The sequence below is a fragment of the Opisthocomus hoazin genome, chromosome 3, assembly GCF_030867145.1.
Source record: "Opisthocomus hoazin isolate bOpiHoa1 chromosome 3, bOpiHoa1.hap1, whole genome shotgun sequence".
Lineage (NCBI taxonomy): Eukaryota > Metazoa > Chordata > Aves > Opisthocomiformes > Opisthocomidae > Opisthocomus > Opisthocomus hoazin.
In genome coordinates, this window is record NC_134416.1 from 38104331 (window position 1) to 38132112 (window position 27782).

General features: G+C 46.9%; 1 protein-coding gene across 1 annotated transcript; it reads left to right on the top strand.

The window, feature by feature from the left end:
• Positions 1 to 16429: 16429 nt before the first annotated feature.
• On the top strand, positions 16430 to 27216 carry SBSPON (somatomedin B and thrombospondin type 1 domain containing). The gene is made up of 5 exons (XM_075416013.1): positions 16430 to 16646; positions 24583 to 24777; positions 25309 to 25399; positions 26227 to 26403; positions 27095 to 27216. Exons 1-5 carry the CDS (start codon positions 16430 to 16432, stop codon positions 27210 to 27212), a joined length of 798 nt encoding a protein of 265 aa, XP_075272128.1. The 3' UTR covers positions 27213 to 27216.
• The last annotated feature ends 566 nt before the right edge of the window (positions 27217 to 27782 follow it).

Below are 27782 nucleotides of genomic sequence, written 5' to 3' on the forward strand. Positions count from 1 at the left end.
TGGTGAGGCCCCATCTGGAGTACTGTGTCCAGTTCTGGGCTCCCCAGTTCAAGAAAGATGAAGAGCTACTGGAGAGAGTCCAGCGGAGGGCTACAAAGATGATGAGGGGACTGGAGCATCTCTCCTAGGAGGAAAGGCTGAGGGAGCTGGGCTTGTTTAGCCTGAAGAAGAGAAGGCTGTGAGGGGACCTTATAAATGCCTATAAATATCTGAAGGGTGGGTGTCAGGAGGATGGGGCCAAACTCTTTTCAGTGGTGCCCAGTGACAGGAAAAGGGGCACCGGGGACAAACTGAAGCATAGGAAGTTCCTTCTGAACAAGAGGAAGAACTTCTTCACTTCCAAGGTGGCAGAGCACTGGAACAGGCTGCCCAGGGAGGCTGTGGAGTCTCCTTCTCTGGAGATATTCAAAACCCGCCTGGACAAGGTCCTGTGCAGCCTGCTGTAGGTGACCCTGCTTCAGCAGGGAGGTTGGACTGGATGACCCACAGAAGTCCCTTCCAACCTCTAATATTCTGTGTGATTCTGTGATTCTGTGAAGTGCTGGGGACCGAGTCCAAAGTCTCTTGCTGTCAGTGATGGAGATGCAAAGGATGCAAAGGATGGATAAGCTCTGAGCCTCTGTGTGAACATCTTAGAACAACTGAGAATGTGTCGAGGTCTGTAATGCTACCCAGAAACTTTAAAAGCTCTGTGGATTAGGAAAACCATTCCCACGGCTTACTCTGCCCCTTGGGCAAACATTGTCATCTCAATATCAGATAATTTATGGGACATTGCAAGTCTGGAGGATCTATATTATTTCATTCTGACACTGTAGTTTAGTCCTCATGGGGTATTAGGTGATTATTTTGATTTCTTTCCTAGCTTTACCTTTATCATCAGTCTTTGCAAAATAAGAAAATGAGATGGATCAGTTTTGTTGTACTTATCTGTTGATGCCCCTACAATTCTAAAAGATAGAATTAATTTTGGCAGAAGACATACTCTTTTCCAGCAATTGCACTCCAGTGAGGAAGCATGGATTTCTGTTGAAAAAAAAAAAAAAAAGAAAAGAAAGAGAAAAAGATGTAATTCTGCAAACAATGTTTATATTCTTTTCACAGTAGTTATCACAGGAGAAACAGAAATGGGAAAGGGCAATCCTGATACAAGAGTGATTGCAAACATAGCCCAGTGTTGAACTTCAGGTCAAGTAAGATTACAGAAATGAAGGAAAAAACATGTAGGCTAAGAAACATGGGATAAAATATAGCAACTAAAATTATACCTCAGGTGGAAAAATCTTTTGTGTATGAGTTTTTTCAAAAAAATGATGCGCTACCAATCTCAGGCAAACTGCTGATTATTTTTTTCAATTCCAAGTTCTCTGATCACTTACCCTGGAAGAAAATATTTGTTGGATCTTGCTGTATTTCTACCAGACTTTTAATTATCCTGCTGGGATGCTACTTACAGCCAGCATTTTAGGGCGAGTCTTGGAGGTGCAGTTCCCATTAACATTAATGATGTGTGCATGCTGTGAAGATAACTATAATCCCTTTGCAGATTAAACACTTGGTGCTGTCAAACCTTTTCCTAATGCTGTAAATCTGAAGGCATTCAAAATGGGTGTAGGGATTTTTGTTTTGTTTTTTTTCATATGAGTGATCACAGTATTTTTGATTGCTTTGGATGAACAAGAAGATCTCTCTAACACTGATGTTGTCTGCCAGAAAGCATAGTTACAAATGGGTGGCCTGATTAGTGTAGGTGTTCAGGATCTTTGAAAGTTACACGGAAGAACCTCTACAGTATATTCTTGTTGGAGCTAATGTATTTAAAGAGTACAAAAACTTACAAATTTTAATTCCTCTGTTTAATTTAAATCCACTGTCAGATTGCTGGTGGCCCAATCTGCGTTGGTATACACTCAGTGCAGCAGGAAGACAGTTCTGTGAGTTCCAGGAGTTGTGGATAAAACCAGAATGTGATCCTATGAGAAAAGTAATTACTCTCCTTTTTGAAACATAAGATTCTCCATGTCCTGACTGTGATATATCTAATTTTGCTCTCTACAGCTATGTTATATCTCTAGCTGAACACAAAACTGATGTAAAGAATTTCAACATCACACTTTCATACATGCTGTGCCTGTCTACAATCAAATTAATGTGCAGATAATTGTATGAGGAGTTGATAAACAAGTTTCAGACAGAGAGGCCTAACTGTGGGTATCCTCTGCCCTGGAGACCTCTGTTTTGTAACCAAGCCAATATGGTAATTCAGAAAGAGAGAAATACAGCTGAAGTACATCTTCAAGCTAGGTAGAAAAACAAGGCATTTAAGTGAAAGAGATAAACAAATCAAGACACAATGAAGCCCTAAAATTAATTCTATCTTCAATGTTATGCAGTTGCACATACAATATGTATATTTAAAGACACATACTGAGACAAATTCAGGCTCGTGGATAAGTGGGTTTGCTGGGTGGGAAAAGCCCTCATACTTGTTGGCACTGGCTGACAAGATGGCTGTTCTGCCTCATCTGCTGCGGGCAAAGCTGAGCTGGCTCCTGTTGAGTTCAGCGCTGTAGCCGCCTTTGCCATCCATCCACCCCAACAGGCTGTAAAGCCTACTCACATTTATTGCCTCTTGCTTCTTCCAATCATGCAGTGGTAGTAAATTGTTGATTAATTCTTAAGACGAATCTAAAGGTTTAGCTCATTAACATGGCACCTAAATACCTCATAGTCATTGAGGGAGATTAACTGGCCTACCCAAAGTCTCACAGAAACCTAGGTGAGAATGGAAAGCACATGTATTGGGAGAGTCTAGGAGTCAGTTACTACCATCTTAGAACCCATCTGAAGTACCCTTGAAGGAAATGAAGTGTCACCCATTCACATCCAAATTACATCTGCAGTTGTGTAATATGAAGAACAAAAGTTTTAAATATGACACAATAGTATATTTATGTTGTGGAAAATTTGGCTCAGGCTGCATAAACTGTTTGTGCTCCCTAGCACTGATCAATACTTTATGAAGCTTCTGTATACTCTGCGTAATCTCCATTTTAGGAGGCAAAGATGTGCCCAGGCTGCATGTACTCCAGTCCAGCTTGGTGTTGTTGCTACTGAAGTAGCTCTGTGTCCAGAGCCTGAGCTGGAGGCAAACTCAACACCTCAGCAGAAAAGATTATTTCTCACTGCTTGTCTCCAGTTGTTGCTCTCACTCCTTCACTGCTTGCGGCTTCTGTCTGGTAAGAAGGCTCCTCCAAACCTCTTTAATAATATTTGAAAATACTTTTTGAGAATGGGAGAGGACATGCAGGTATTACACATCAGGAAGAACACCAGGAAGAAGCCCAAATTAATTCATGGCCCTTTTATAAAGTGCAGAGCACTCAAAAAATTTCTGAGTACATGAACTAGGTGAAATATGGTAGGGCAGATCTCCATGTAAAATAGCACATTTCCACGTAAGTCATGTGAGGTGATGCCAGCTGAGACTGAGGACTGACCTCTTCTTGAAAGTTTATACTATTTATCTTTAAAACAACACACAGGTTTTGTAAGTGGAACTGCAAAGCACTCAATATTTACATTGCAGCAGGAGGGCCTTTTGATTCTGTGATCACTGCTCCTGCCTGCCCTTCTCTCTAAACTGGAGAGACCTGGATTTGATGGATGGACCGATTGCTGGATAAGGAATTGGCTGGATGGTCATACTCAAAGAGTTGCAGTCAATGGCTTGATGTCCTATTGGAGACCAGTGATGAGTGGTGTTTCCCAGGTGTCAGTATGGAGACTGGTGCTGTTTCAGACCTTTGTCGGCGACATGGACAGTAGGATTGAGTGCACCATCAGCAAGTTTGCCAATGACACCCAGCTGTGTGGTGCAATCAACACACTGGAGGGAAGGGATGCCATCCAGAGCGACGTTGACAGGCTTGAGAAGTGGGCCTGTGCAAACCTCATGAGCTTCAGCAAAGCCAAGTGCAAGGTCCTGCCCATGGGTTGGGGCAATCCCAAACACAAGTACAGGCTGGGCAGAGGATGGATTGAGAGCAGCCATGAGGAGAAGGACTTGGGGGTACTGGTGGATAAAATCTGGACATGAGCCACCAGTGTGAGCTCGCAGCCCAGAAGGCCAACTGTATCCTTGGCTGCATCAAAAAGCAGCGTGGCCAGCAGGTCGAGGGAGGGGATTCTGCCCCTCTGCTCCGCTCTGTTGAGACCCCACCTAGAGTCCTGTGTCCAGCTCTGCAGCCCTCAGCACAGGAAAGACAGGGACCTGCTGGAGCGGGTCCAGAGAAGGGTCACAAAAACGATCTGAAGGCTGGAGCACCTCTCCTATGAGGAAAGGCTGAGAGAGTTGGGGCTGTTCAGCATGGAGGAGAGAAGTGGAGAAGGTGGTAGAAGGAAGAAGCAAGTCAGGTTTTCGAAGGGGGAAGGGGATATTGCCCAGCTCATTAGGGATGAGCATAGGCTTGGAGTGCCAAGGCCAGGGGTGAGATTGACAGCCCAGCTCAAGTGTGTTTACACCAATGCATGTAGCATGGGCAATAAACAGGAGGAGCTGGAAGCCATTATACAGCAGGATGGCTACGACTTGGTCGCCATCACAGAAACGTGGTGGGACAACTCGCATGACTGGCATGCTGTCATAGATGGCTACAGACTCTTTAGGAAAGACAGACCAACAAGGAGAGGTGGGGGAGTTGCTCTATATGTGAGGGAGCAAGTAGAATGCATTGAGCTTGGCCTGGGGGCAAATGAGGAACAAGTTGAAAGCTTGTGGGTTAGAATTACGGGACAGGCTCATAAGGGTGACATTACGGTGGGTGTGTACTACAGGCCACCTGACCAGGAGGAGGAGGTTGATGAGGCCTTCTACAGGCAGCTTCAAGCAGCCTCACAGTCACAGGCCCTGGTTCTTATGGGGGACTTCAACTACCCTGACATCAGCTGGGAAGACCACACAGCTAGGCAGGCGCAATCCAGGAGGTTCCTACAGAGCATCGATGATAACTTTCTGATGCAAGTGGTGGAGGAACCAACAAGGAAAGACGCGCTGCTGGACCTTGTGTTAACAAACAAGGAGGGACTGGTGGAGGATGTGAAGGTCGGAGGTAGACTTGGCTGCAGAGACCATGAAATGGTCGAGTTCAGGATCCTGTGTGGAGGAAGCAGGGCGATAAGCAGGATCAAAACCCTGGACCTCAGGAGGGCTGACTTTGGCCTCTTCAAGGAGATACTGGGAGGAATCCCGTGGGCCAGGGCTCTCGAAGGCAGGGGGGTCCATGAGTGCTGGTCGCTCTTTAAACAACACTTCTTCCATGCACAGGAGCAATGCATCCCCCTGAGAAAGAAATCTAGCAAAGGAGGTAGAAGACCTGCATGGTTAAACAAGGAGCTTCTAGCAGAGATCAGGCAGAAGAGAAAGGTCCATGGAATGTGGAAAGAGGGGCAGGCCACTTGGGAAGAGTACAGAAACGTGGTGAGAGCGTGCAGGGATGCGACGAGGAAGGCCAAGGCCCACCTGGAATTGAAGCTGGCAAGGGATGTCAAAAACAACAAGAAGGGCTTCTTCAGCTACATCAGTAGCAAAAGGAAGGCAAGGGACAATGTGGGGCCGCTGCTGAATGAGGTGGGTGTCCTGGTGACGGAGGATGCGAAGAAGGCAGAGCTACTGAATGCCTTCTTTGCTTCAGTCTTCAGTGCTAAGACTGGCCCTCAGGAATCCCAGGCCCCGGAGGTAAGAGAAGAAGTCTACAAAGAGGACGACTTTCCCTTGGTCGAGGAGGACTGTGTGAGGGATCGCTTAAGCGATCTGGACGTCCACAAATCCATGGGCCCCGATGGAATGCACCCACGAGTGCTGAGAGAGCTGGCGGATGTCATTGCTGAGCCACTCTCCATCATCTTTGAGAGGTCCTGGAGGATAGGAGAGGTGCCCGAGGGCTGGAGAAAGGCAAGTGTCACTCCAATCTTCAAAAAGGGCAAGAAGGAGGACCCAGGGAACTACAGGCCGGTCAGCCTCACCTCCATCCCGGGAAAGGTGATGGAGCAGCTTATCCTGGAGGCCATCATCAAGCAAGTGGAAGAAAAGAAGGTTATCAGGAGTAGTCAGCATGGATTCACCAAGGGGAAATCATGCCTGACCAATCTAATAGCTTTCTACAATGACATGACTGGCTGGGTAGACGAAGGGAGAGCCGTGGATGTTGTCTACCTGGACTTCAGCAAGGCTTTCGACACAGTCTCCCATGATATCCTCCTAGGGAAGCTGAGGAAGTGTGGGCTGGATGAGTGGTCGGTGAAGTGGATAGAGAACTGGCTGAATGGCAGAACTCAGAGGGTTGTCATCAGCGGCGCTGAGTCTAGTTGGAGGCTGGTAACAAGTGGTGTCCCCCAGGGGTCAGTACTGGGCCCAGTCTTGTTTAACTTCTTCATCAACGACCTGGATGAAGAGTTAGAATGTACCCTCAGCAAGTTTGCTGATGACACCAAACTGGGACGTGTGGTAGACACACCAGAAGGCTGTGCTGCCATTCAGCGTGACCTGGATAGGCTGGAAAGCTGGGCAGAGAGGAACCTGATGAGGTTCAACAAAGGCAAATGCAGGGTCCTGCACCTGGGGAGGAACAACCTCATGCACCAGTACAGGCTTGGGACATACCTGCTGCAGGGCAGCTCTGTGGAGAGGGACCTGGGTGTCCTAGTGGACGACAGGTTAACCATGAGCCAGCAGTGTGCCCTGGCTGCCAAGAAGGCCAATGGGATCCTGGGGTGCATCAAGAAGAGTGTGGCCAGCAGGTCGAGGGAGGTTCTCCTTCCCCTCTACGCTGCCCTGGTGAGGCCCCATCTGGAGTACTCTGTCCAGTTCTGGGCTCCCCAGTTCAAGAAAGATGAAGAGCTACTGGAGAGAGTCCAGCGGAGGGCTACAAGGATGATGAGGGGACTGGAACATCTTCCCTACGAGGAGAGGTTGAGGGAACTGGGCTTGTTCAGCCTGAAGAAGAGAAGGCTGCGAGGGGTCCTAATATATACTTACAAATATCTGAAGGGTGGGTGTCAGGAGGATGGGGCCAAACTCTTTTCAGTGGTGCCCAGTGACAGGACAAGGGGCAATGGGCACAAACTGAAGCATAGGAAGTTCCGTCTGAACATGAGGAAGAACTTCTTCCCTCTGAGGGTGACGGAGCACTGGAACAGGCTGCCCAGGGAGGTTGTGGAGTCTCCTTCTCTGGAGATATTCAAGACCCGCCTGGACAAGGTCCTGTGCAGCCTGCTGTAGGTGACCCTGCTTCAGCAGGAGGGTTGGACTAGATGACCCACAGAGGTCACTTCCAACCCCTACTATTCTGTGATTCTGTGATTCTGTGGTTGATACAGTCCTGAGGACACCTGAAGAGAATCTCCTGAGGGAAGCCTCGAAGGTCGTACTGGCAATGGAGGCATCTTCTTAGACTAGATCGTCCACTTGATGTAAGTCTGCAAGGTTAATATTTTTCTCGGCTTTATATGATGAGGATCTTTTTCTATCACATGCACCTATTGTGGTTCTGTGGTAGCTCAGTCAAAGGATATTACTATGAAGACGGATTTGAACACAAGAAGAAAGTGGTAACAACCGGACCAGCTGCACACTTCTGAGCTTCCCTCCCTATCTACACATTCCCTGAGGACCTTCAGGTCCTGACCCTGGTACTTGCAGGTGGAAGAATATACTCAAATCTCGTGGTGTTGAAAGACCAGAGTGGACCATGGCGGGCCTAAAGCAACTGAGCCGAGCACTGGGGATCGTCCCTTCACTGTCTCTTCTCTTTATGATCCAGCCCTGTCCCACTGCGGCTGAAGGTCACTAGTGGCTTACAGCAGGTTTGGTAGTTACACTACTGGCAGAATCCAGGGGTAGGAGGCTGAAAACACGGCTGAACACACGTGAAAACATGGCTATTCAGATTACTGTAGGATCCGGTGACTTCTCCACTATTTCTGGTCTCTAAACCAACGCCTGATTTCTTACTGAAAGAGATTCTTCCCTTCAGTTATATTCAGCTTGTGACCTGTGTGGCTCTCCTATATGATGCTTCAAAGATGATTAAGAACAGCAAATTTCTGTATGCTAGATATTGTGAGATTTCTGCAGAGGTCTGTGCATTGGACGGAGTATTTTAGGGACCCATAACCTCGCAAAGACTGAAAATGCCCACTGCTTTAATGTAGAGCTCCTTTAACTGTACGTCATCTGCCTCTATATGGGAATTACCTGGTGAAGTGTTAAAAGCCTGCATCGCAAAGACAGCAGATGACTGGAGATAACATTTTTTTCTTTTTTTCTGAAATATTTGCTTTCTTTTACTGAAAAGAATACCAGGACCCATTTAATAGATGCAGCTAGAACTGATCCTCAGCTTGACATGTCCTGCTTTTCTTGTCACCATAGTATTGGTTAACTTCCACAGGTGTGTTTAAAAACATGATTAATATTTGTCTTTTTTTTTCTTTAGCAGGGATAGTCTGCACATTGGAGTGACTGGTTTTGGTAGGTTTTGGGGGTATTAATGAAGCATATATGCTTCTTTTTATTAAGGCAAGAACAAAGAATGAGCCTGGCATACAGAAGACATTTGGTTCTTTGGGAGGGGTCTTCATTTCTGGCAGATTCCTCCACAGGTTTCCGTTATGGATACTACTTCCACACAGATAAGCTCTCCCCTAGTAATGGACCCCTCATGGTGCTAAAGGAGTTTAATGCTTGGCTAGAGGAGAAGTGTAGTGTGGGACAACCAGGAAGAAAAGGATCAAGATTTTGACCTTGATTTGAAATTCTGCAGGAAACTGATATGACAGGGCTCTATGTCTTGCATCTCAGCTGAGGCTGTCACATGTGGAAAAGCTTTTCCTATCATTTCCTTCAGACTGAATTAGGGCTCACAAAATCTTGCTGCACCTTTACCTGCATGGTGCATGCATGTGTGCGTCCACACATGGGTAAAACTCCGGGTAGTGTCAGGTCTGCCTACAACGCAGGGACTCCAAGATCTCTAAGAGTTGGTTAGATGAGTTACAAAGAGATGTCTTATCAAAAATCTCATTTGCTTAAGTCCATCATCTGACTGAAAATCTTTGTTCTCTTAAACAGCAAGATATGCATGGAATTTGGATGAAAAAATAGTTCTGAATATTCTAGATGCTGCAGATGCTAGCTGTGTGCAGTTCAGAATATTTCTCTGCAGCCTCAGAGTGAAAAGCTGCCTGCTACACTGACACAATTACACTCACTTACGTGAAGTGACATGGCTGTGACTAATTGGAGTAAGCATGCAAACTTTCACTGCACACAAAGACAAACTCTGGCTCCGAATGTTTTTCCCTGAATACATTTTCATGGTACCTGGCCTCATTTTAGCCTGAACAATACATTTTTGTCTACAGACACTAAAATTAATTCATGCACTAATTAAAAAAAAAAACCAAGCTGTGACAGAAAACAATAAAGGCAAGGAAATGGAAAAGCATTTATACATAGCCAGGAGCTTTCCTGGCACCATTTCTAGCTATGAAGAGGGTTATTAGCAAGCCCAGAATTATATAAACAGTTTCCTCTGCCAGCCAGTGTACACCAGAATCATCATTTACTTTCAAATTTTTCAAGTCAGCAAAATCCACCTTTTCATCAGACCAGTGGAAAGCTTGGCAGAGGTTTTTAAAAGTGGGATTATGATCAGAAAAATTACTCTCTTTCTCAACAGTTCAATGCCCTAATTTCATAAACTCATTGTTATTCCTGCTTTCTTCATTGACAAAAAAGTGTGTTTATTCCCCCTGACAGAGCGCGCTCATCAGCTGCAGGAGGGGGAGCTGCATTCTTCTCTGCAAAATGCACCATCATCAAAACAATCCACTAATTCCAAGGCGCTGAATCTTTGCTACTGGACCTGATAACTGAGAAAGAAATAAACAGATTGAGTTTTGGGCTATGCTAATACTGGTTCTAGTTTAAAACAGCAGGGTAAATCTGATCTGGAGTTAATGAGAATTAAACAGTCTTAGCCACTTATCACGAGAGTTTGAATAACGAATTTGAGGATGAGCTATTCATCTCTATGGCTTTATATCCTGATGAAGAAGGAGCTGACTGGGCCTAAACCAGGACTAATCTTTGCTCTAGATCTGGCAGAACCATGTGGATGTGCCGAGGCTGTGCCAGGAGAGGCTGGTGGCCACACTGCGGCTGAGGGTGAGGGACCTGCGTCTCAGGGAGCCCTCAGGCACTCCAGGAGGCCCTGGTTCAGTAAATCCTCCAGGACTGCGCAACCTGGAACAAGCAAACAGTCCTACAGTGGGTTATTATGTGCCTTGGGTTATGCAAGTGCTTAAGTGTTTCGCTGGATAGGGGCCCCAACCTCTCAGTATCATTTTCGCCTGTCTTTCAAATGGTAACAACGATTCCTCCATCAGGAAGGGAAGTAATTGATTTAGTCATGATTACAGAAAAGAATCACAGAATCACAGAATCACAGAATAGTAGGGGTTGGAAGGGACCTCTGTGGGTCATCTAGTCCAACCCCCCTGCCGAAGCAGGGTCACCTACAGTAGGCTGCACAGGACCTTGTCCAGGCGGGTCTTGAATATCTCCAGAGAAGGAGACTCCACAACCTCCCTGGGCAGCCTGTTCCAGTGCTCCGTCACCCTCAGAGGGAAGAAGTTCTTCCTCATGTTCAGACGGAACTTCCTGTGCCTCAGTTTGTGCCCATTGCCCCTTGTCCTGTCACTGGGCACCACTGAAAAGAGCTTGGCCCCATCCTCCTGACACCCACCCTTCAGATATTTGTAAGCATTTATAAGGACCCCTCGCAGCCTTCTCTTCTTCAGGCTGAACAAGCCCAGTTCCCTCAACCTCTCCTCGTAGGGGAGATGCTCCAGTCCCCTCACCATCCTCGTAGCCCTCCGCTGGACTCTCTCCAGTAGCTCTTCATCTTTCTTGAACTGGGGAGCCCAGAACTGGACACAGTACTCCAGATGGGGCCTCACCAGGGCAGTGTAGAGGGGAAGGAGAACCTCCCTCGTCCTGCTGGCCACACTCTTCTTGATGCACCCCAGGATTCCATTGGCTTTTTTGGCAGCCAGGGCACACTACTGGCTCATGGTTAACCTGTCGTCCACTAGGACACCCAGGTCCCTCTCCTCAGAGCTGCTCTCCAGCAGGTATGTCCCAAGCCTGTACTGGTGCATGAGGTTGTTCCTCCCCAGGTGCAGGACCCTGCACTTGCCCTTGTTGAACCTCATCAGGGGTCTGTAACTACCAAAGAAAATAACCCAAAAGCAGGAGAGACAGGGAAGTGTGTGGAATATATCCTGGGATGCTTATTTTATAAGAGGCAGGTCTGTTTTGGAAAGTGCTTACGTTAAACTGGCGCCTTCTCTTACTCTGGCCAATCATGCGTGTTTAAAAAGAAAAACTTCCTGGTAAACCCTGCAGGAAGATAGCTAAGAAACAGGAGCCAAGTGGATTGTGTTCCTCACACATCATGAATAGATGCCTTCAAGTCTGAGTGAAGCCTTTGAAAGCATGAGTGTCCTATTTGGCCTGAAGAACCAGGACAGGTTGTCTGAGTAACAGGCTGACTTTCCAGGACCAGGAGTCAGAAAACTCATCATTTTATGTATCGCTGGTTATGCTGCAAATGCTCTTCTTCAGACACAGCCAGGTACTCAGCATGCTCCCTTGTGAGTGATCCCTGAGGAATTATTGTTCTCAACATCACTAGACAAATGAAAATTGGGATGACATCACAATGACACAATTATAATAGCATTTATAATTAAGATAAAATAAGAACTAAGATGAGATAACGTGCTTTCGACTATGATACTACTATTCCATAAGCCATAGGCTGTTTATTCAAAGATGTAGCTGTAGCCTGACAGAACAAGGGGAATGTTCTACCTCGTGCCCCAGCTGAGCCAGTCTCACCCCAGTTGCAGCTGGTGGAGCCAGCCCTGCTGCCCTCTGCCCGCCCTGGCCTGGGCTACCTCCCCTTCCTCGCACTGGCTCAGGTCCTTTGTTTCAGTTCAGCTCCCTGAATCTGTAAAAAGAGAAACTCAGGGGAAAAAAAACAACAGGAAAAGGATGTATTCCAGCCGTGATCCGCTTGGGTTGGGCATACAGGTTTGCCTGACTTGCTCGGCATGGAAGCTTGTCAGCAGCATTGTGTTCATCTCCGTGCTTGCACATTTTTTCAGTCATTTACAGGGAGGGCGAAAACCTTTAAAAATCAGCTAAAAACATCCTGACAGATAGCTCTGCTGTAGTCCCACTAACCTCTAGAATTCAAGCAATTTCACGTGTCATTACCAGCCCCAACCAAAACCGATGGTTGTAATTGAGACGCAGCAAGCCAATGTGTTCCCCCCGGCAGGGCTGCACCGGACAGGGCTCCCAGGGCAAAGCCAGTGGAAGGGCAAGGCTCCAAATGACCTTTCTCAGGTATAGCCAGGTACTCAACATGCTCTCTTACAAGCGATTCAACGTAGAACAGCTCAAGCCAGCCATTGAAACAGCATTGTGCTTTCTGTATAACAGCACGGGCTATGAAACTACGGAGAACTTCTTTTCTGTCTCATCTACTGTGTTCCTACACAGGCTGATCGTTAGTGAAGACAAATCACTCCTCATTTTTCTTACATACAAAACATTGATATTGCTTTAAGCTATGAACTACACTAGCAAACACCACGATTTGGTTATTCACCTGAGCAGGGATTATTTCTTGTCAGGAGAAAGTGAGCTTTTCCAGAACAAGTTTGTCTTCCGACAAATTCCAGCCATAGCTGCCTGCGGTGCTCCCAGGAAGCCTGGTCCCACGCAGCAGAATGGAGACGGCCTGTAGCCTTTGCGGTCACATCAGTCACCGTCTTGTCTCCGTACAAAACGTTAAGCCGGTTGCTTTCGGAAGGGCATTTCTGTAAAATAAAGAAATCTGTGTTCAAACATGGGTCTAAAAGAAAAAGAAATGCCCTGCAGGACCTTTGAAGTCTGCTCGTTTTGTTGCCGTCGGATTAACCTCCTAGCAGCAAAGAAATATGAGGTCTATTTGTGCAAGTTAGGGCCTTCCAGAGAGTTTGCTCGTGAGGAGGTGTGGGCATGTGGAATGCTGCGGGCTGACAGATAATGTGTTTGAAAAAGTCTTTGAAGTTGAGCTGAGTAGTCCTTACATCAGGTCGTCAAAGTCACAGCGTCTGTAAGTTCAACTTGAGAAATAAAAGAGAGGTATTTTACTATCAAACATACATTGTGTTCCCAGACTGAAGCTTTTCCCAGTCGCAGGTGTTTTCAGTCTTCTGCCTGATATTCTGGGTAGGCACGAACTGTAGGAATGGTCAGAGAGTAAGAGCTTGGCTCTGCTTTATGTGCTTTATAGAGAGAGAGCATAAATAACCATGGTAAATAACAGAGTTGGTAAGCATGGTAAATAGCATAGACTAGCTCTCTTCCTGATTTACTGCTGGAGCTCATTTAGCTCAGTCTTGTTTTTGTGGTATTCTAAACCAAGGAGAACTCCATGTAAGGCAACAGGGACACTTTGGTTGGAAATGAGAATACAATGGAACGAGACTCATTGGAACCGTTTACGTGTTGTTTCACAGACTTGTCTTATTTTCCTCTCTTACCATACAATACTGCAGTTATGTTTTAGTTTGAGAATTTGAGTTTTGAGTACCCAAAGCTAAAATAGGGCAGAAATGACAGAAAAGTATAAAAATGGCTGGCAAGGCAACTTGAGCTAGACCATGGTTTTCAAAATCTCCAAGCCAGCAGCAACACCTGCTTTTGAGAGGATGACAACACAGTCCTGAGATTTCTCCTCACCCCTGGGATTAAGAAGAAGTATTTCAGAACCGAGGGCACATGTGGAACAGATGACCAATGACCTCTGTTCCGTGCAATGCTCCTCCGCGAGTTACGAGGCAGGCAGAGTAAGGGCTCTGCCCGTTTCCTAAGCTTACCTACACGTGCTTTTTATACCAGCCTTGCCCAAAACCACTTTTCCTCGTAAAGTTATCTGCAGGACAAAAAGATAACTAATAGCAGAGCATGATGAACACCTACTTTCTGTGGACCATCGCATGTCAAACTAGAAAGAAATCTCTGCCTGTTCTCCTGGAATTGCCTGTGAGGGTTTCAGTGCTGCTTCATTGCCCGAGAACATATCGTTGTTTCTTTGTCCTGCTTACTTACAAGTTACCTAGTGCTACTCCTAATAGTGAGGAACTAAACTAACAGGAAAAAAAAAAGTATTTGCTGGAACAAACTGGGTGAGCTTGTTCTTTCCTTTAAGATTCTTTTTTCTAGTTGCACTAAAGCATCTTTTTTACTGCATCTAGTAGAAATTTTAGTATTCTTTGTTCATATTCTGTTTTCTTTTACTAGACCATTGCAGACATAGTTTCTTGTTTTGTGTAAACATATCCACTAAGAGAAAGATACTCTGTTCCAAACTCCTCCAAGTTTTACTGACTCCTTCAGAATAAGTCACCCACACATGATTTATCTACTTATAGTTTCTACATCGATTTGCTAATATTTTGCCTTTCAGGTGAACCCCAGGAATCCAATAAGGGACAGGAAAACACGAAGCGGCATTCCCGCTCTCTCGACCCCTTTTGCCAAGGCAGGCTGCCAGTCTCGGTCTCCCCTCACCCACAGCAGGAGCTCCCCTGGCGTTCGCTGCTCACGGGCTCCAGTTTTTGGCTGGCAGCGTGCCAGCGAGTTCATTGGCAGCACACTTGATAACAGTGCGGACCCGATCCTCCGGTATTTGAACGCCATTTGAACTGCCACATTGTGATGGCGAGAAGAAATTAAACCCTGGCTGGTCCGAGCTGTCTGAGGGGGTCCAGGCACCCACGTGTCGCAGACAGTGTGATGGACAGTTACCTCCCAGCTGCAGGCAGCCTTGGGAGATGTCTCTTGCCTGAGCAGCTGACTGCTGACTGCAGTGTGCAAAGCTAACATATTTTCGCAGTCACCCCGCTCCTTACTTTTGGGGTTTCGTTTTTGACTAAAATTATTGAGCCTCTTTAATCCTGAAAACCTCCTAGGACTGGAGATAACTGAAAACCAGAATCCGAATCTTCGTGCTTTAGGAAGCTACTTGGGGACCCATGACGCTCTCCTTGCGCACCTGCGTGTCCAGCTTCTTTTGTTTGTTCTGGAAACAGAGCTTTTTTTAAAAAAAAAAAAGGAACAAAAATGAAAAACACAAGACAAGCAAATACTCCTGGCTGTGTGGGATGTGCCCTGAAATGAGAAAGTGCCTGTACCAATAAACCACGTCCGGTGGCCCCAGGCCATCCCCGTTCGCTGGGCTGTGTGGAGGTGGATGGGGACACTTGGGGACAGCTGTGTGGGTCGCAGGGCACAGCTGGGCGGGACACTGCCATGCAGATCAGCACTGTGAGGGCCACTGCTGTGCAGGACACGGCTGTGTGGGAGGGACATTACTATGTGGGACATTGCTGCGGGGGTCACTGGAGTGTGGGACACCGCTGTGTGGGACATTGCGGTGAGGGTCATCATCATGGGGGCCGTTGCTGTGACGGACATCGTTGTGGGACACACCGCTGTGGGGAACACCACGAGTCACCTCTGCGTGGGTCTCTGCAGTGTGAGACACTACTGTGTGGCACATGGCTGTGTGAGACATCACTGTGTGGGTCACTGCTGCGAGGGACATCACTGCATGGGACTTGGCTGTGTGGGACATGGCTGGGCAGGACATCAGTGTGTGGGACCTGGCCATGTGGGATGTTGCTGTGTGGGTCACTGCCTTGAGGGATATCACTGCATAGGCTGTGTGGGATGGGGCTGTGTGGGTCACTGCTGCAAGGGACACCACTGTGTGGGACTTGGCTGTGAGGGATATGGCTGTGCAGAACATCACTGTGTGGGACCTTGCTGTGTGGGACGTTGCTGTGTGGGTCACTGCTGTGCAGGATATCATTGCATGGCACTTGGCTGTGTGGGACATGGCTGTGTGAGTCACTGCCTTGAGGGACATCACTGCATGGGACACGGCTGTGTGGGACTTGGCTGTGCAGGACATCACTGTGGAATCATAGAATAGAATTATTAGGGTTGGAAAAGGCCCACCGCTGCGTGGGTGGGTCGCTGCCCTGCGGACCCCGCGAGGCCCCTCCCCGCAGCACACCCCGGGACACGCACCCCTCCCCCCCCCCCGCCCGAGGCTTCGCCGCTGCCCGCGGCCCCTCGGGGCGGGGAGCGGGAGCGGCCGGCGCGGTCCTGCCCGGCTCCCCCCCGCCCGGCCAAGCGGGCAGGACCGCGCCGGCCGCCCGCCCCCGCCGCTCTCCCGCCCCTCCCGGCCGGGTGCCGGTGCCGGTGCCGGCGGCGGGCTCGTCCCGCCGGGGCGGCGCGGCGATGGGCGGCGCGGCTCTGTCGGGAGCGCTGTGGCTGGGGCTGCTGTGGGCCGGGAGCGGGGCCGGCGGCGGCTGCGGGGGGACCTGCTGCCAGGGTCGGGACGCGGCTTGCGTCGGGCGGGGGTGGAGGGAGGGAGGGGGCTACGGGACCTGCTACTGCGACGCAGGGTGCCGGCGAGCCGGGGACTGCTGCCACGACCACGGCCACGCCTGCCCGGGTAGGTGCGTCCGTGTCCCTCCCCCCCCCCCATGGCCCCGCGGGTGGGGGGGCAGGCGGAGAGGGTATCCCCCGGGCACCCCCGGCCCTTCCTCCGGGTCTGCTGCCGGTGCTGGGCAGGCCGGAGGTTCTCCCGGGGTCTGGAGATGGGACGAGGGGGCTCTGCAAGGCCAAATCCCCCCCCTCCCCCGTGTCACCAGCCTCGGGGCGAGGGCCTGAGCAGGGACCGGGATGGGATGGGATGGGATGGGATGGGATGGGATGGGATGGGATGGGATGGGATGGGATGGGATGGGATGGGATGGGATGGGGGGGTGCGAGGGCAGCAGCAGGTGCGGGAGGGGGAAGAGGTTTCTCCCGCACTCGGCATTTGCGGGGTCTCTGGATCAGCTGTAAGTCCAGTGCCTGGGGTTTGCCAGTCTGGAGTTGCTTTCCCTCTAAAATGCGGTGTTGCTGACTTTTCACCCACGCTCATCGCAAACACACGTCGGCTACAGCCGGGGTGACGGATTACAGAGGCAATAGGGAGAGTCGTTCAGCACTGTCCGTGTCTCTGAGCTGATTCTTCGTGTCTTGCCAAACGAATATGGATGAAATAATTGGAGAAATCCTCAGGGTGAGGTTTTGTCCTCATTTCTAGGGGCAGGAACGAGCACGGATCCACCATGAAGGACCTTCAAAACGAGCATAGGGGAGTGAGCGAGAGGGTCCTCTGCCAGGCTGCGGGGCAAGGCCTGGCTCCCAGGGGAGCAGTGGCACCCAGGGGAAGGTGGCCCAGTTCTACCAAGCGGGTCCCAGCAGCCTGGTGGGTATCTACACACCCTCTTTCTGTGGTGTTTCTACCCTTTGTGGTCTTCACGACCTGTCCTCCGTCCGGGACGCTGCCCTTGCTTTACAGGTGCAGCTCTAGCCCTCAGCCAGCCCAACGCCGCTTCCCAGCCGGCCGGCCGCACGCCAGCCTGCCGCCAGAAAGTCATTAGCCTCCGCCGCATGGCCCTGCTAATTTCGGTGCGTTCAGCAGGCTCCGCGCTGTGCTGAGGTAGCCGCGTAGCTTCGGGACCCAGGTTGGTTTGGGAAGAGGGAGTGCGACTGTCGGGTGGTGTGGACCCATCCCAGGTGGTGTGAAGCTGCACAGAAAGACTCAGCAGAGCAGAACCCCGACCCCAGGTCTCCAGAGGAGACGCGGTCAGTTGTCTGACTGCTCAGTAACCTCTCCAGAGTAACAGAAAACCTGTGCGCCATGAGGTCTAACAGAAGGTGGCATCTCCAGAATCAGCATTTGTTCATATATTGATCTTTCATTCAGGAAAATCAGTAGGGGGGGAACTGGTAAGATGCTTGCTTGTCGTGTAGTCACAGCATATTGTGTGTTTTCCGTAAATCAAATGAAATTCAATAGTCAAGTATAATGGGAGAGAGCTGGTAAAGGTGTGTAGTGCTAGCATTAAAACGGAGGTCTAATCTGATAAAAATTTCTGCGCTGTTCAAAAAGCAGCTCAGACTTGTGCTCGTAAAGTGCTAGTTCAGACACTTTTCTCTGCCATGACTTCTGGCATCTGACAATGACTTCTTGGACTTCTTGTTAATTGGGGTGGTGGTTTTTGTCTCGGGCTCAGTGGTGGCTGCCTCAGCAGGCGTGATGTGTTTGTGCTGTCTCTGTCCCGTACCCTGTGCACGGGGCGGGTGCTCTAGACCCACCCAGGGAAGATGGAGTCTCTGTGAAGTCTCTGCCTCTCGCTCTCCTGCCCCAGAGCTGGACTTTGGCAGGCTCTGGTGGCCCAGTTTAGGGAGCTGAGCCCGTTTCTGGCCCGTTTGACTCCCTGCACTGCCTCGCTGTCCGGCTGCGCGAGCACCAGCGCTGGTGCAAGCAAAGGGAGCAGGAGGTTTCGTGCGGGCGTAGCATGGCAGGACAGGACTTTGGAAGCCTGGTGAAGTGGTGCCGGAACTCATACATGCCAAAGCTACAGAACTGATCACAAGATGTCGTTCTTTTGAAGGCAAAAGGTCATATACATTTTCTATTGCAAGCAGCCAGAAAGTTATGTTTTGTATAAACAGAAATTACAAATAGTTCCAGTGGGAGTTTGCATCAACTTAGACAAGCATGGTCGGAAATTTTAGTCATTTTTGTTCCTGTTGGATGTTGAGGTCTCACCGTCGAGTGTTCATAAATTCTGTCCATGTGTTAATGACACCAACGGTGTTCATTGGCATAATTCATTCCAAAATACTGTTTTGAATGGAGAGTTCAAAAATTTAAAACTGAAGCGTGGAGAAAGTTCTCATGCTGCGGGTTGTTGGTCAGCCTGCTCACCACTCATGATTTCAGCACCCGCCGAAATGACATTTCACCCTACTGCAGGTATTTAACAGGACGAAGTATTTGGGGAAAGTGTAAACTGCCTGAAGTGTATGTAATCAAGAAATGTGTTAGGAACAATACAAAAATAATGCTCCAAAAGAACAGAAGCCACTGAAAGGAGGTGTGTCCTGAAGCTGCCAATGCCATGGTTAAACTCCGTCCTGCCAAAAATCGTAGTAGGCCTGGTACTTGATAAATAGATGGCTCAGCAGAAGTCTGTGGGCTGCTGAACCTAGGGCTAAGGGCTTTTAAATAGATGTCCTTACAGGTCTTTTAACATAAGTTTCCTTATAGTTCTAACAACGAGGAAAGAGTAGAGAGGATTTTAAATAGAAACTACTGTGCAAAGAGAAAGCCTGAAAAAGGCGTGACCTCGTCATTTGAGTGGAAGTGGTTACTCTGAGAAAATCTGCAGATCCTTACACATTACACCATACGTGGTGCAGTGATTCAGTGAAGACACTGTAATCCTCTTTTTTCCAGAAATGGGAAAACATTAAATAGAGTGTGACTCAGAAAAAATCTATGATTCACAGTGCTGTAAATGGGGAGAAAAAAAACAATCCTGACCACTCAAGCTGTGTTTTGTAGGATAGCAACGTAATTTTTCTATGTATTTTTGAACTTCCAAATGTCTCATTAGCTTCCACACTTTGGCAGGTACGTGAGCACAAATCCTGTCCTTCAGGTTCCTTTGACTTGCATCCTTCTCGTCGTTTCAATGAATCATCACCCACCATCATTGTGTTAACTAAGCTGGACCAACAGTAACATAGACTGGGACCATAAAGGTGTAGCTGTGAGTCCCTGATACTTCTTTTCATATTTCAAGAGGTGGCACCATTCCTTTCATGTCATCTCTGGGACCCATTCTCTGTCATGCTGGGGAATTTGACATCTTTCCAATGAGGCACAAAACTGATGTACTGTCCCTTAATAATTGCTGGCTACTGACTGCAAGGGCAACGTTATTATCCCACTGGCTAAATTCCATTCTAGCCACCCAGTATTCCTATTATTCCACATGACTGAGGCAATTCATACTTCTTGTTCTAAATCTTGATGACCATAAAATTGCCATGTATTGCTGCAGATGACCAATATTTAACTGTCAGCTTGGTTTAATTCCAGTAAGAGATGAAGTCATTGCTTTATTTGTTATGGAGCTGCTCAGTCCCTTTGGGAGTTTTCTGCATGGAAAATGTGGTATTAGACCTGACGTTACCTGCATATCAAGGTGCTAGTATGGGATTAAAATTATGTGGAAATTCTTACTTCTGCAGGTCATTTATAGAGCCAACTTGGAAGACAGGCAGCAGATAAGGAAACTGGGCTAGATGACACAGTATCCTTTAGGTACTCTCGGTAGAATTAAGATGTGAGATCAGGAGTCGCAGTCTGTGCTTGTACTATGAAACAAAGCAGGGCTAAGGACTGTTCTCTGGCCCTGCGGTCAAATGGCGAAGACTGCAATGTCCATACTACGTTTAGCACTTGTCCTGGCTATCCCATGGCGGGGTCTAAGACATTTTTACTGTCACTGGTTTTCTTTCTAGTTCAAAAATGCTTGAAACAGATGTCTGAGGATTGTGCTGAAACATGCTGGCATGGTGCCTTTGCAGCCGCAGAGGCTGTGCCGTGTGCCGTGGGCTGCCGAGACGTGTGTGAGGGCAGTGCCTGGGGGTGCCGCCTCAGGTATCTGCATAGGGCAGAGGGAGACAGATGCTTTGTCCATGCTATTTTCTAGCGCTGTTCTACAAATCGTACCCAGGAGCTGTCTGGGAAGGTGTTTATCAGTAAGCAGAAGAAAATGCCAGAGGACGCTAAATGGTTAAGCAGGGTGGGCAACTGGTGGCCCAGCGCCCAGGGCAGCTCTGTGGTTGTGTTTCAGTGGAGTTCCTTCGGGTGCGGGACGTGGCATCCTCAGCTGCTCGGACACCCGGTGTGGCCAGGCCACTGAAGAGGTGGGCAAGTTTGGTCAGAACAGGTGCACGGTGGGAGGAAAGGAGAATTGTGACAGTGTGGTAAGGGCATCTGCCGGGTAGCCTCTGTCGGGGGTTTTATCTACTTCCTGATGTCTCTGTGCTCCAGGAAATGACAGACGTAGTGACAAAGCAAACCCAGCAATTTCTGTGTCTTATGAAAAGAGCCACAAATGCCAAAGAGATTACCACGTTTTAGTTTTTCTTTCCAATGTCTTGTACGGAGAATCCCAGAAGGCATAAGGTATTTTCCTGAAAGACTAGTTTGGTCCCATCACTTTCCTGCAACACTGATACAAGCATGTAACTAGTGGTTAAGCTGTAAAGCTTGTTGGGGATTTAAACTACAATCAGGAAATACAGAAAACAGAAAGATCAAAAACATGTGATATGTTCCATTACAAGCTAATGGGAAACTGGATACATGGGAGAAGAAAAAGCTTCATTTAACTAGGTAACAAGAGGCATGACCCAAAACACTTCAGAACCAATTTAAGATATCCCAACCACTGATGATAGCATCTGTTTCGTACCATTCTCTAAGTATCGTGTTGAAGACCTGCTTTGCACACCACAGGCTGATGACCACTTGTGTAGGGAAGTGACTGCTTATCTTCAGAGGATTCTCCCTCTTCATGGATGCCCACGTGCGAGCCATTTTTCTTACCTGTTCTTTCACTGCTCTGCCAGCTGAGGCCATGTAGGCTTGAAAGTCCTTGTTGGAGGGGTTGTGTGTGTTCCATCGGGGAGCACCCAGTGATCATCCTCATCCAGCCCCTCAGGGGTCAGCACTTCACATGATTTTGAAGAGCTGCAGTATTCGTTTTGACTGCTAAAAGTGAAATTGTTAGGTCACACAGTTTTCAGAACCTGGGGCTTGGTGTTCCTGGAGGTGAGGCTAAGGAAAGTTCAGTTTCATGGACATATGCGAAACAGTTGTGGTTTTTTTGCTGTTGTGTACTGTGTTAGTGGACAAATAAAATGAAGACTTGTGTGTTATGTAGGTTCTTACTCAGGAATAATGTGTCAATCACCTGTTTCTGTATTAGGCTGCAAAACCTTTCCTTCCAGAGTACATTATTTGCATCTACCTGGAAGTAGTAGCTTCCTAGGGAAGCTGAGCAAGTGTAGGCTGGATGAGTGGTCGGTGAAGTGGATAGAGAACTGGCTGAATGGCAGAACTCAGAGGGTTGTCATCAGCGGCGCTGAGTCTAGTTGGAGGCTGGTAACAAGTGGTGTCCCCCAGGGGTCAGTACTGGGCCCAGTCTTGTTTAACTTCTTCATCAACGACCTGGATGAAGAGTTAGAATGTACCCTCAGCAAGTTTGCTGACGACACCAAACTGGGAGGTGTGGTAGATACACCAGAAGGCTGTGCTGCCATTCAGCGTGACCTGGATAGGCTGGAAAGCTGGGGAGAGAGGAACCTGATGAGGTTCAACAAAGGCAAATGCAGGGTCCTGCACCTGGGGAGGAACAACCTCATGCACCAGTACAGGCTTGGGACATACCTGCTGTAGGGCAGCTCTGTGGAGAGGGACCTGGGTGTCCTAGTGGACGACAGGTTAACCATGAGCCAGCAGTGTGCCCTGGCTGCCAAGAAGGCCAATGGGATCCTGGGGTGCATCAAGAAGAGTGTGGCCAGCAGGTCGAGGGAGGTTCTCCTTCCCCTCTACGCTGCCCTGGTGAGGCCCCATCTGGAGTACTGTGTCCAGTTCTGGGCTCCCCAGTTCAAGAAAGATGAAGAGCTACTGGAGAGAGTCCAGCGGAGGGCTACGAGGATGATGAGGGGACGGGAACATCTCCCCTACGAGGAGAGGTTGAGGGAGCTGGGCTTGTTCAGCCTGAAGAAGAGAAGGCTGCGAGGGGGCCTTATAAATGCCTAGAAATATCTAAAGGGTGGGTGTCAGGAGGATGGGGCCAAGCTCTTTTCAGTGGTGCCCAGTGACAGGACAAGGGGCAATGGGCACAAACTGAGGCACAGGAAGTTCCGTCTGAACATGAGGAAGAACTTCTTCCCTCTGAGGGTGACGGAGCACTGGAACAGGCTGCCCAGGGAGGTTGTGGAGTCTCCTTCTCTGGAGATATTCAAGACCTGCCTGGACAAGGTCCTGTGCAGCCTGCTGTAAGTGACCCTGCTTCAGCAGGAGGGTTGGACTAGATGACCCACAGAGGTCCCTTCCAACCCCTACTATTCTGCGATTCTGTGGTTCTGTATCTGGCGTATTGTCCATGCTCACATTGGTAAGGTTGAGACAGAGCTACTGCTTTGCCAGAATATAAATGGAAAATGCAGAAGAAAGGAGAGGCATAGACTGGAAAATACTTGTCATGCTTAATATAAATGAGAACCACAAGGAGCCTGTTATACTTATATGCATTGCAGTGAACATCATTTACATCTCTCCTGGAAAGGTTATGAAAAGTGGCAAACATGAAGAAAGGACTCATCTTCTTCATGATATGATGATTTTTTTTTTTTCCTAAAGAACCTGCACGTTCTTTAATCAAAAAGGTGTCAAAGGCCATAATTGGTCTAAAAGTTTCAACAGTTGCCCAGGAAATACCACAGAATACAAACCAAAGCATTTTTCTTTCTGCTTCTGAGACCTTCAGTGAGCTCACCTAATATATGTGAATTCAACAGATGAAGAGAGAAGTTCTTTGTACCTCCAACTATTAGGCTGGGTTAGGAGAGACCAAAAGTACAAACATATGGTACCTGTGCTACTGATGCTCTGCCTCAGGGAAATGCAGTTTCTTCTGATTCAAAGTTTTGTTTCAAAATAATGGCAGTTTCCCCTTAATGTTTTGGTCAAGTTCAGAGGAAGTTTATGATCCATGAGAACTAAAATTCACATATCCAGTGGACCATTCTATAGCTGGGGGGGGCCTTAAAAGTTACATTTTTACACATTTTATTTAGTACATTTAAATATCTGCATTGTTGTAAAGCTCTATCTATATAGATACAGAAACACAACTCTACACACATCCCTGCATTGTTCTGAGACTAAACAAAACCAAAATTGTCACCAAAAATTGTCTTTGCAGCAAGGACCGTGCACCAGGACAGCCTGTGTTAAGACAGGGCAAAAAAGCTATGGCAATAGAACTTATTTCAGTGTTGAGGAAAATGGGTTAGATATCAATCTGAGGGAATCAAGAGGTCTGAAAGGCTTCCTGAATTCTGCTACTTTATGTTCCAGCCTTTGAACAAAATCTAGCGGTATGGGATCTGCCAAGGTAGGTCAGACCACTCACTGGTCTAGATAATCCATGAGCTGGTTTCCTTTGGGGCTAATGCCATGTGCTTCAGAGGAGGGTACAGAAGAACCCCACAGCTGTAGCGAAATGTTTCCATGAGGAGCTGTTTCCTTCTGGACAAGGGATGGAATAGGGAGTCAGGCACTACAGGCAGGTTTGAATGTTAAATTTGAAGATACAAACACCTAGAAGAGCATTTAAAACCCTATAAATAAAAGTATGTGAGAAAGACAAAACCAGACACGGTCTTATTACTCAAGCTTTTGAGAGCAATTAGGATAAAACAGGAGTCTTGACTACTAGCAATGTTTTAATACTGCTTTGCAGCTCTTCCGTGCGTTGTAGGGGAGTGGAGTCACTGGAGTGGCTGCGCAGAACAGTGCCAGCCCAGTCTGCGGATACGTAGGCGCTATGTACAACAGGAACCTAAAAACGGTGGGGAACCTTGTCCTGCTCTAGAGGAGAAGGCCGGCTGCCTGGAATACCTGACTTACCAAGGAGAGGACTGCGGCCATGAACATGGTATTCTTTTTGCTTTACCTGTACACTTGTCCCCATCACAAAAATACATCTATCTGCAGCTAGCTGGTTAAAAATGTAATTTAAAACCTTACTTTATTCTGTCATATTGCTCTTTATTCTATTCCTATATCCTTTTCCTGTTCAGGCTTTTCCTAATTTCTATTAAGTGAACAACTAAGCTGGTATGCATTCCTTCAGGTTCTTGATTTAAGCCCCTCACTATCAAATTATCTCAGTGCAAAATCAGAAGACAAAACACCAAACAGAGCTCCTTGCAGGATTCCAGTACATCCTATTTCCCTCACAGACCAGCCTGCATGCATTTCTAGATACATTTCTTCTGAGTAAGGAGAGAGCTTAGCTGTAGGGAATGGAGTTGAGGTCTGATGTTGCCAACATTTTATCACTTTTTCAATAAAGTCAGTCAAGGTCACCATCCACAAGCTCCTGATTCATTCACCCGCTGTTACAGTAATTGAAACGTGACTCAGCTGTGTCTTGCTGCCTTACCGTAACTCTTTTCTTCCTCAGTCCCTGCTTTCATAACTACCTCTGAGTACGGTAAAGAGAGAAAACGGCGAGCAGCATCTTCTCTTTGGCCTTCAGACAAAGAAGCAGCTGGGTAATTATTATCATATGCATGTGGGTCATTTTGCTAAACAGAAAATAGCTGGCTACAGAGAAAATGTAATTAAATTTACAATAATTAAACAATAAGCTAGAGTTTGTACTGCTTTTTTTCTCCTGCAATTCATTTGCATGTTCTAGATGTTGGTTTTTATTACTTGCTAATTGTCCTGAATTAGACATTGGGATCATGGCAAATCTGAGGACAGTTGCTTTTGAAAGAAAACAGTAAATAATGCTAAACCAAAGCCAAATGTATCTATAAATGTAAGTCTGAGAAATTACACATAGATCTCTGAACAAACAAAATGGGCTGAATGTGATCGGTCCCTTTTTTTAACATTAATTGACATGAGAAGTAAAAATTTTTGTTTGGGCACCAGCAGAGATGGTTATGAAGTTTAAATTAGACTCTACTGGGTCTGTACTGCTCATAATGCTTCGCCCTATGCTACTTTCCCCAGAACAATAAAGCCCATTGGTATTCTTAAGGCTTTTTTTCCATTTTCTCTTTTAACAGACGTAGAAGAAAAAATATGGGTTACTGAGATCTGGTTTTCAACATAATTTAAGAATACAGAACACAACCAGAAAGTGAGATTATACATACAGCCCTAGACTGGGGTATGGCATGAGAAATAGTTTGTGTAATGTTTTTAAGACTCCATTAAATAGGTTAGGGGCAGAAACAGACTTGTTAGCAACGATGTCTCACTTGCGCTTCACAAGTACCCTCCGTATGGTATGTAAGTACATTTAAAGCGTATACCTAGCTTGTGCATTATCTATCGTAACTAATTTAGTACTTTTCCTTCTGAGCAGATATTGCGTGGAGTTTAAAACAGAATCACTTTCACACCACTGTGCTTTGGAGAACCGGCCATACGCTCGATGGATGCAGTACCTACGAGAAGGACACACGGTGTGTGTGGCTTGCCAGCCTCCAGCTATGAATACTGACACGCACCGCTGCTCTGGAGATGGCCATAATGCAGATGGGTAAAGAAAGCCATTTTTCTGCTGTCTCTTCTGTAGCAAAACCCAGTATAGAAGTTATGACTTCTCAAGGTATCATTAAAAGCTGCATTTATTATACCCAAAAAAATGAAACACCTCATATCAATTGTAGCGCTCAGAAGATTTACCTTTCAGTTCTCACAGAAATTACTTTTAAAACCTAGATAAAATTGGGAATTTCAATGTAAGAGCTCAGTGCTTTGGATGCTTTATTCACTGTTGTGAAGGGATGATGCAACTTCTGCAGTGCAAGAGGTCTTTTTACAGCTACGGGCACTTTTACTTAAAAACGGTATTTCCTGCCATAATCCAAATCTGATTTTAGGTTTAACAGTGGTGGATCAGTACTCCTCTCAAACCTACACACCTGGTTTCTAGAACAATAATTTTGAAAGTAGATGTAATATTTGGAACAGATTTTTATTTGATCTATACATTTATTAATACGTGTACTACTTAACACCTGTACAATCAGCAACTCAATCCACCATCCCATGTACTATTTTTAGGAATATAGTGCCTGATCCAGAAAGCATTTTAAGAGCTAGATAAGCTAATTAAATTCTTACATTATTAAGCAAATCTAATCTTCTGACATGTTATACAACACAAACTAGTAATATGAAATATACAGTTTTCATGTTTTAATTCCTCATTTATTGTCACATTTCAGAGATAAAATCTTACACTGGGAAGCAGTTGGCAACTCTCAGTGCCAAGGAACCTGGAAGAAGATTCGGCAACTGGAGCACTGTTCATGTCCTCTTGTGCATAGCTTTATTTTTACATAAAAGTTTAAAAGACCTTCAAAACAGCAACAACAAAAGATTAAGAAAATTAACACCAAAGCCAAGAAACCTACATCTTTCTGCTGCGTTTTCTGGAGCCTAGACAAATTTTAAAGGAGTCAGAAATTTGGAAGAAGCATTTTGGGAAACCCTCTCTGTCTAAGTACAAAACGCTAAAACCGATCTTTGTATTAGAACACTAGAAGCATGTTTCCATGTTTCTCTTTTGTTATTAAAGAGCTAATGTTTCTAACCGTAGTAGCTGCTTTTCCTAAAGTTCTGGTTCTTTACTGGCCACAGTCCTGTTTGCAGGCACTGCTTCTTCTCAGTTGTGAGCCACCAAAACATTCTTCAGTCTGAGAATAGTTACTGTCATCATTAAATAGCAAGGGTGAATAAAAATGACATCAGTTTAGATCCTTTGTTCCTTCCCAGTATCATCTAGACAGTTGTTTATACTACAGGTGGATGAGTATTCTTCCTCTACATGACAGTTTTCATGTCCAGCCACCTTCATAAAAACGTTAAGACTGGTCAGTGTTGTTAAGAAGTAGTCCTGCTAAGAATTTCATG

What these genes read in the sequence shown, in the direction of transcription:
- SBSPON (XM_075416013.1), top strand. Translation starts at nt 16,430, where the DNA reads ATGGGCGGCGCGGCTCTGTCGGGAGCGCTGTGGCTGGGGCTGCTGTGG. An exon ending in GGACTGCGGCCATGAACATG is followed by an intron (nt 24,778 to 25,308) that starts GTATTCTTTTTG and finishes TTTCTTCCTCAG; the next exon opens with TCCCTGCTTTCATAACTACC. An exon ending in TCAGACAAAGAAGCAGCTGG is followed by an intron (nt 25,400 to 26,226) that starts GTAATTATTATC and finishes CCTTCTGAGCAG; the next exon opens with ATATTGCGTGGAGTTTAAAA.